This window comes from Dipteris shenzhenensis, chromosome 17 (genome assembly GCF_047967505.1).
Source record: "Dipteris shenzhenensis isolate YYH24624 ecotype China chromosome 17, Dip_SZ_1.0, whole genome shotgun sequence".
Taxonomy (NCBI): Eukaryota; Viridiplantae; Streptophyta; class Polypodiopsida; order Gleicheniales; family Dipteridaceae; genus Dipteris; species Dipteris shenzhenensis.
Genome location: NC_141612.1, coordinates 48,994,410 through 49,003,528, shown reverse-complemented (window position 1 = coordinate 49,003,528; position 9,119 = coordinate 48,994,410). Strand labels below are relative to the sequence as shown.

At 40.5% G+C, this 9,119-nt stretch overlaps 1 protein-coding gene across 1 annotated transcript; it reads left to right on the top strand.

Annotated features, from left to right (window-relative positions):
- Nucleotides 1-831: 831 nt before the first annotated feature.
- LOC147892226 (nudix hydrolase 16, mitochondrial-like) lies at nt 832-5,578 on the top strand. The gene is made up of 5 exons (XM_087388034.1): nt 832-1,530; nt 1,693-1,804; nt 2,148-2,231; nt 3,350-3,496; nt 4,922-5,578. Exons 1-5 carry the CDS (start codon nt 1,337-1,339, stop codon nt 5,048-5,050), a joined length of 666 nt encoding a protein of 221 aa, XP_087244160.1. The 5' UTR covers nt 832-1,336; the 3' UTR covers nt 5,051-5,578.
- Nucleotides 5,579-9,119: the final 3,541 nt, after the last annotated feature.

Sequence of the window (9,119 nt, the reverse complement as noted above, 5' to 3'; positions counted from 1 at the left end):
TGTTGTGAGATTCCATTATGATTGATTGTGGATCTAATGTGCAGGTGATGAGTCACCTATTAGCACTGATGCCCATTTGTGGCCCATTACCCTCCCACACACTCAATTGTACATGTGGTAAAAGGTAGCTTTTTGACATACATAGCTATTAAGGTATATTTTGTATTGTAAATGTTATAAGGAAAAGCTCGTATGGTAAAAGCTATTATGATAGCTTTTCAATTGTTCCTCATGACTTAGTTTTCTTTTAACCTCCTTATGCTTTTCAATTGCTTCTCATGACTTAGTTTTCTTTTAACCTCCTTGTGCTTTTCTTTTAAAGAAATATTATTTTTCCCAGCTTGTATGGGTAGGGGACAAGTGAAAAGCCCGTGAAATGAGTTTTGAATAATCGACGAATAATTTTTTTGTGTTTGTGTGAAAGTCACGCAAGCCGCAATGGAGGAGTGTTGGTGGAAGGGGAAAAGAAAGATATGGTGCGGAAGGATAAGATCCTACCCAAAAGAAGGTGTACTCTTGCTGCATGGTTGGGGCAGATATTGTGGATGGAGGAGGAGGGAGAGGGGCTAGGGGCGAAGTGGGGAAGGAGTGAGGAAGCTGGCGTGGGAACCGAAGAAGGGGTGAGGCAAGGGAGGGAGGGGCCATGTGACATTGGCAAGTTCAAAGAGCAGATATAAAAGGAGGAGCCTAGGCCAGACAAAGGTAAGAGATGGAGGGGGAAAGAAGCATTTGATGTGAAGAGGGAGTTGGCATTTGATGCTAACCCAAAATTAGGGTTTAGCTTATGTTGTGCAGAGAAACATACTGTTTTTTTTTTCTTGGGGGCACCTTGCAAGCTCTGTATCTTCTCTTTGAGATCGCCATAGCCACACCCTCCATAGCTCCTCCTTCCTTCCTCATCGTCTTCTCGCTTCCCCAATGTTCTCTCCTTTCCTCCACTCTCCCTTCGCTTTCATGGCGCTCCGGATTTCCCATCACTCCGTTTTCACTTGCCTCGCCCCAATCGCTCTTCCATCCCTCTCCATTTTTCCACAATTGCTGCTTTCCCGTTGACCAATGCCCTGCCGCCTCGCTGCTTTGCGCAATTTTTCTTCTTCCTGCCTTTGAAGAGCTCACCATTCCATGAAGAAGACCTCTTTGGCGAGGGAATCATATGTTTTACGTTTCCTCGCCAGCGCAGCCTCTTCCAACAGATCTAATTTAATCAATCTGAATGTTCTTTACCGGAAGTTAATAATTTGATCTTACCATTCTTTTCAAAGCGGGGGTAGCACACGATTTCCAGAGGACCGGAGAAACAACGTCATTTGCACAGTTTGTAATTTCATCATTGCATATGTCTCTTATTACGGAAGACACGAGCGACGACTGCTGCGACCTCCCTAGAGTTGGTTCTAGTAACGGACAGGTGATCAGTCCTCGGAGTGATCCTGGCCTTCAATCTCCACAACCGGGTAGAGTAATGTCATTGGTGGCTCGGACAGGACGCCATCAGCAGCGCTATGAACGTGGGTACCGGTTGGTTGCGGGGTGAGAAGCTGAATTCTTTTTCTCGTTGATCTCGATTGTCGTCGGCGCACGTCTTAATGTATTCATTTACCTTCCCGTTCTTCTCTTGGACTTTTTCTTTCCTCTCAATAGAACATCGCCTAGTTTGCATTATTCTTACCTTTTGTTAAAAATGTCAAACAGCTGTGTACCCTTCAGATACAGATCCGACAGTCCTGTCAATGGTAATGTACAGCAAATGCTTGAAGTACTCATGATTACCACGCAGGGTGGGCCAGGCCTGCTATTTCCTAAGGTGTGAACTCTCTCTTAAACACCATCTCATATTAGGTGGTCGATGAAGGTTGTCAGGCAGTTTTCTTTTGGTGAAGCTCCACCCTCTGCTGTTCCATTTCTCAGCGAACTCCATCCCAACCCGTCTTTTTCTCTATTTCTCAGCGGAATCGCTCCGCTGGGGAAAAAGTCCTTCTTGTTGTCTCAGTTTGTAATTGGAAACTTGTGAAATGATTCATAAGGATCAGGGCTCGCTAGCAATCACTTTTTCAGCACAACTCCAAGGGCTGTCTTTGATACTAATTCATTGTAAATCCTACATTAACATTTCTTACTTATATTACTTTCTATGTCTTGTGTGACAGGGCGGTTGGGAGACTGATGAAACAGTTGAGGAAGCTGCATGTCGGGAAGCTCTTGAGGAAGCAGGTGTTCGTGGTCAACTGAAGGTGAATGTCGTGGTTGGACCTTCGTCTTGTATTTGAGAAGTTCATTCTGTTTTCTGGGCACAAGATTGATTCACAACAAGCTGGCAACTCTTTGTTTGTGAAGGCTCTGTATCCCTCGTCTGATATGTGAAGTTGAATATTCTTTTACCTGGACTGAAGCAGACTTGCATGCTGCTGATTTTTGTAGGCTGAAATTTTGAGAACACGAAAAGCCTCCTTGTGCTTCTGTAGTATTTTTTGTGTGTGTGGAGAAAATAAGCTAAGTTGTATCGTTAATAATAATGGATACTGCTGCAGCTCCTTGTGTGCGCTGTCAAATCCCATGATCAGGCTTTTTAGTATAAGTGATGGCAAGTTGGATGTAGATGTATGATATGGAGGAATATATAATTCATCTTATGTTCCTGCATTCTGGGTTTGTAATTAAACACTTCATGGAAACGTGTATATAGCAGCCCTCGCAATGTCATGGATACAACGTGTAAAGTTACAACAGGAATCAGTGTCACAAGAAACGTTTCGAGAAACATTTCTAGGTTTTGCCAGGCGTTTCGGCTAGATACGGGTTTAAAAATTGTATTTTATATTAATTATATATCAAACATAAATAATAATCTCCAGATTCTCTCTCTCAGTGTGAAATACCCAATGAGCACACTCAAAAGAGTAACACTGGCACCAGGGCGTTTCACCCAATGCACTGGCATTTTGCCTAGAAACGTTTCTACATGTTTCATGTGTGCGAAATGCGTTTTCTGGCTGCACTGAACAGGATAGAGCATTGCTCTCTTGCCGCCCTCCTCTTCTGACATGGTCTAGAAATGATTTAGGGACTTTGGGGCAGGGGCACCACCTGCATCCCCATATATTGTCCCTCTTTGCAAGTGTTCTCTTTAAGGCCCTTTCTTAGTTACATTAGGGCCTGTTTGATCCAATGGCATGAGAGTACTGAGTGGAAGTCAGTCACTCTTTGAGCGATGGGTGCACTGTTTAGCGAGTGTAATCTTGTTAGTCAAATGTGAAGTAGCATCTAGTTTACTGTCAGCTGAACGAGTATCATGTTGTGGATTCTGATGTTGTGTGGAAGTTCTGATAGATTCTTTCTGAATAATTTGCAGGGAAGTCTAGGATCATGGGATTTCAAGAGCAAGCGACAGCAGGGAGGTTGTAGTCCTGAAGGACTATGTCGTGCTCATATGTTCGCTCTTGCTGTAACAGAGCAGCTGGACACCTGGCCTGAACAGCATGCTCGGCAACGGCAATGGGTATGTTTTGAATGCCTCAATATAAAACACATTCTATAAGAGTCAAGGTTTGGCTATACGGTCTGTATATATGTTGCTCTATTTCTGACATGAGGCAGTCAGTTGGCTGTGCAGTTATGTTATGCGAAACTTAGAAGCTTGTTGTCAAAATGCAATGGTGTGCTTAACTTGACTGTAGAGCTTGGACGAATGTGTGTAACAGAAGCCAATCAGTCGGTCCTAGATCATCTGCAAGGGAAAACTTAAAGAAAGGGAGCTGGATTCTTGAAATGCAATGATACCAGTGGTCTGATTGAGGGAAAATAACAATGTAATTGCAGAATAGTTATCCTCTGCCTGAATCTATTGAGCCCTAGAATGTAAATCACTGCCTTATTTGTTGCTTCAGGACATATGAATGTTAATAAAGAGTGCAATTTATAAAGCTTACTGCAAATCTTGCAGTGGACTGTTTTGCTGCTGCTCCAATGTACCACCCTCAGGTCTAGGGGACAGAGCTTAGGAGTGAGCCTGCAAGAACGTTGAGAGACTCCCTGCAGCCATGTTTTAAGCCAACGTGTGGGTCTGTCAGAGACAGACCAGTTGGTTGTTCAATTACCCTTTTATCCTCACTTGGTCTTTTATCTACGTGCCCACGCATATCTGAAATTAAGTACCCAAGGAGGCATTGCATGATGTTCAAGACAATGTGATCTGTGCTTCTCATGGACACTGTCTCCCTTTTGGGCCTGTAGTCTTGAAAAGTGATACGTGGCCTGTTTGGCTGTCTAAAAGTGTCCAATTTTGAAAAGTGGAAAAATCTGAAGTTACAGTCTTGGAATCTTTTCATATAGTTTTAAGAAAATCATCAGTGATGCACTTGGGCAGTTTTTGGAAATGTTTCTTTTGTATGGTCTTCACAAGCAGGAGAATGTGGACTTTTTTGGATTAGCCATCTCCTTTTTTGCTAGTCTCTTTCATGGCTGAGTCTGCCCTTCACCTCTGGATTGCTGACAGAAACTTATACAAAGATCTTTGTATAATATAACTGGATGCTCAAGTATATGTGAGTGTGTGGATATGTAAAGTGTGTCTGCGGCTGATGATGTTGGTCTGGGATGTCATAGTAGGTAATGTAATGGGAGTTTATGGTTTTCAAACTTGTTGTGTTTTCTGAGGATGAGCTTCGGGATGTTCCTGGATTCATCTAGACATATATGTTTCTTTTATGCGTGTATGCTCTGTGTAATGGAGTTTATGGTTTTTAAACTTGTTGTGTTTTCTGAGTAATGGAGTTTATGCTATGTAATGGAGTTTATGGTTTTCAAACTTGTGTTTTCTGAGGATGAGCTTCGGCATGTTCCTGGATTCATCTAGACATATATGTTTCTTTTATGCGTGTATGCTCTGTGTATTTGCGGCTGACACACAGATATATCCTTTCAGTACACTGTAGCTGAGGCGATAGAGCATTGCCGATACGAATGGATGCGGAGAGCTCTCGACAAGTGCATTTCTTATCTGAGCGGGCGACAAATGAACGCTCCAGATTCTCAAGATGCAAGTGATTCTTAAAGAGCCTGGATCCTAATTTTCCTCTACATCTTCCAATTTAAGGTCAATAGTGTTTGATCTGTTGTTGTTATGTTGTGCTAATTCATTTAGTCTTCCATGGATATTTAATTGTACAACCCCTCTGTAGCAGCAAATGGCGCTTTAGCCTATCTAAATTTGGTCATATTGAGCTGCCCAAAGGTTATGCATAACCAGTACAGAGGGCTCGTTGATTTGTGGGCTACGATAGAAGCAATGTAAATGCTGCCCATGTTATACCTGTGGAAGCACATAATGGAATCAAGTCTGCATTTGCGAAAACCCTTTTTGTGAAAGGGTTTGAATTCAGCACTCGTGAGGATGAGATCTTATATGGACAGTTCATAATGGAACGAACTCCATAGTTGGAAGATCCCTTACTGTGAAAGACATTGTTAAGGCACTGCTCCTGAAGATGGGATTGAATAGTTGCAAGCTATCTTTAATGCAGTAAAATTTACATTTGGGAAACCTTATTGTGAGTAACATTGAGAAAGTATTCATTGGGGAGAAAATGTGCTCTCACGATTGTGTCTGGTCTAAGTATTGTTTTACCTATTTTGTGGTATTTTTGTCTAATTATCAGTATTAGCTTGCAGTGGTAGCAAGTCTCTCTGAATTCTTTGTTGTCCTGTAGTTACTGAAGCCCTAAGTAGGAAAGAACAGTGTTCCTTAGTCTGATAATCTAATGATATAGCTGCTTTCGCATTGTTACATCTTTTTTGTTTGGCTAACCAGGGTTTTTCTTCTATGTCCACACTACTGTACTATTTAGTAATTACTTTTCAATGAAGGTGTTCTCCCATTTTCTTAATTTATTTGCTCTTGGAAGACTTCATAACATGTCTTGCTACCTTGTGCTACCCCTCAAATGTCAAGTTGACTAAAGCTCGTTATTTTAAGATAGCCGGGAGTTTCAGGATTAGTTCGGATTTTTATCTGGAATATCAATGGAGTATGAATCTATGCACTTGATTACAAAAGTTTTGAAGGGAATCGTGTGAATGAAAGTCCTGTCATATTTTCAATGGAGTATGAATCTATCCACTTGATAACAAAATTTTTCAAGGGAATTGTGTGAACGAAAGTCCTGTCATATTTGCAGTGTACACAATTCACGCTTTTTGTAGGACCTATTTTTGGATGTCAGCAATGTAGAGATTTCAGAGAAAACTCACTGTGGGAGCAAACATGTGAGCTTCATGTGAAACTGGTCGAGGTTATTTTACATTGGATTTTTTGATGGATTTGAAGCACATGCGATCAACTTGCTGTTACGTAATACCCTCTCAGACCATACTCTATTGGAAATAATTTGTTGCTCACTCCATACGACCAAATAAGTGCAGCAGGTTTGTGTTTAAGGTTAGAAGCTTTGTGAGCTCAGACTTTAATGTAATCAAGTTTGCACAAGGGATCTTTCGGTTGCAACCACTGCATGTGAGGCTCCTCTGATTTATTGAAGCCTTCTTATTTTGGGAGTAGTGATAACCAAGGTATAAAAAGGTGCACATGCATTCTCACCTCTTCATTATGTGAAGAGATCAACCCCTCAGCTTTCATGGCCCTTAAATTATACATCCACTTCATGCAAATGCTGCGCTATCAGGCAACAGAGAAAATTCTCCCATTGAAATGTTAGTATTGCCTCTCGTGAGACAAGAAATCCTTTCCTGGATTTCACCCATATTTTGCTTGTTGGTGCAAACCTTGGAGAACTTGCGAGTACCTCTGCATCCTCATAGAGTTGTCATTCAATGTTGAAGGGTGTTGGACTATCCAATGCACTCTGAACCAAAGTGGTTCTTAGATGATCTGTGATGTCTCTAGTTGGGTTATGATACTTATCTTCTTTGTTAAGTTCCAACTCCAACATGTCTTCAATGCTTTTTGCTTCTTAAGGGTTGTTAGGGCTTTTGTTGAGGTATTCTTGTCTATGCTGGTGGGCATGTTGATCCTTAGTGCTTTGGTGGCTCCTTTGATGTGGATTTGATACTCATTGCATGATGCTTTGTTCTTTCTCTCTTTATGTGTCTTATATGCATGTTGGTGGATGCCATGTTATTTGCTATGCTAATCATTTTTCTTTTAGATCACATGCTAACATTATTCTACAAAGTTCTGATCAAGAAGAGGGGTCAAAACCGTGCTTAGTAGGCAGTGTGTGTGTTGGTGTCACATGGCATGTTGATGTAGCACTTCATGATGTGGTTGATCTACCACGTGGTAGTCTAATCAACCCTATTCTATTTGAGTTGATTTTCCATGTGACACTAGGCCATGCATGTGGCTTATCTCTTGAAGAAGTTGTGGAGATCATTTGTCATGCCTGTCTCGTCTTTGTCAAGGTTATTTTTCATGTTGTGTTTGTTGTCGTAGGTTGATGTGGTGCATCAAGCCACACAATTTATCTCTTGAAGGTGTGGAGGTTAGTGTCGTGTCTGTGTCGTCTTTGTTGAGGTGAGTCTTCTTATTTTTCGTGTTGTTCTTGCTACTGTAGGGCTTATTTGAAATCAGTGGCCTTGTTTTAGTGATGTCATTTGCCAATCGCCTATTTGCGTGTTTATTAGCTTTATGTTGTTCTTGGACGTTGCTTGCAGCTTGTGTTGCTAGGTTGTTGTAGGTGTCTTGCTTACCTTTTTGTAGTATCTTGCTAGTTGGTGGTGTTGTTTGTGCGTTAAGCCTTCTGTCTACCCTACATTGTTGCTTGCGTGCGCTTAGCACTTACCTTGAAGATACATTGCAACTTGTATGAGTCACTTGTGCAAGATTTGAGACCAAGTCCTCTTTCATATAGCCCAATGCCTTAACCATCCAACTAGCGAACAATGGGGTTAGTTTTCTTATTAATATGACCTTAATCTACACCAAATTAGGTTCTCATTAATATGGCCTTAATCTACAACAAATTAAGTGCTTATAACTTTTGAAGCATGACTATTGAGTTCATCCAAAAAAGAAAATTAATCAAAATTTTACTATCTTTATGTTTGTACATTCATATCTTTCTTTTGGAAAATTCATAAAAGTCATTTTTGAATTTCAAAGGATTTAGGGTTATTAATCCTTGAGAAATCAAGCTATATGTGATTTTTTCCCTCTTGAGAAATCAAATAAATACATATGAAGGCATTATAATATTTGATTTTTAAATAAAAAAATACTAGCAAAATGGGAGCCACTCCACATAATGCTGTGCATCCTTCTTTACTATAGAGAAAGTTGTGCGGAAAAGAGTGGTCATACATGATTAAAACAATGTAGAATATATTTGATAGTTATCTGCTAAGACACAAGACATGAATACATTGAAAGAGACAACACAAATTAAGAAATAATTGTGTGTTTAGGACCTTATGTCAATGCAAGTGCACTTTCATGAATTCATGCTATATTGGCAATCAAACGTTGAGAAATGAAGAATAAGGAGAATGTCTTTGGCACACACGACCACTAATGCTAGCATGGGGAACTCTTGTAAGAGGATGGATGCAACACCTTCGTTTACAATGTTTGACATGCTGCATAGTCACATCAAAAGAGTGCAATGTGGAATGCATGTGGAAGTGCAAAGGTACGCATGCAGAAACATGACAATGGCAATCAATACAAGGAAAGATCTTGTTAGACATCATTGAATGTAGACTCTGAAAAGAAAAAAATGCTTGAAAGTTATAGGTTAATGCAAGTGTTCATTGTGTGCGCTGTCTTTCAATGAAGGAACATATATTTGATAGATGATGCATTGTAGTCAATAGCAAAAGTTGGGTTTTCTATGTTGGAGCATCATATCACAAGAATAGAATATCAAGAGGGGGGTAAAAAGCACATTGAAAAGGAAGTTCTTTGCATTTGTGTCTTGATATGGTTGTACCACTATGAGTTCAACTAGACAAGAGGACAAATAGGCCTTACGAAGGTATTGAAAATTTCTACTAAGTTTAATGCTAGAGAGCATGCTACAATAGCACAACTGACACAAAGATGATGGGATCAATCAGACACCATTTCATGAGCTACCTTTATGCTACGTTATGAGTATCAAATGCAT

What these genes read in the sequence shown, in the direction of transcription:
- LOC147892226 (XM_087388034.1), top strand. Translation starts at nt 1,337, where the DNA reads ATGTCTCTTATTACGGAAGACACGAGCGACGACTGCTGCGACCTCCCT. An exon ending in GGGTACCGGTTGGTTGCGGG is followed by an intron (nt 1,531 to 1,692) that starts GTGAGAAGCTGA and finishes AATGTCAAACAG; the next exon opens with CTGTGTACCCTTCAGATACA. An exon ending in CAGGCCTGCTATTTCCTAAG is followed by an intron (nt 1,805 to 2,147) that starts GTGTGAACTCTC and finishes CTTGTGTGACAG; the next exon opens with GGCGGTTGGGAGACTGATGA.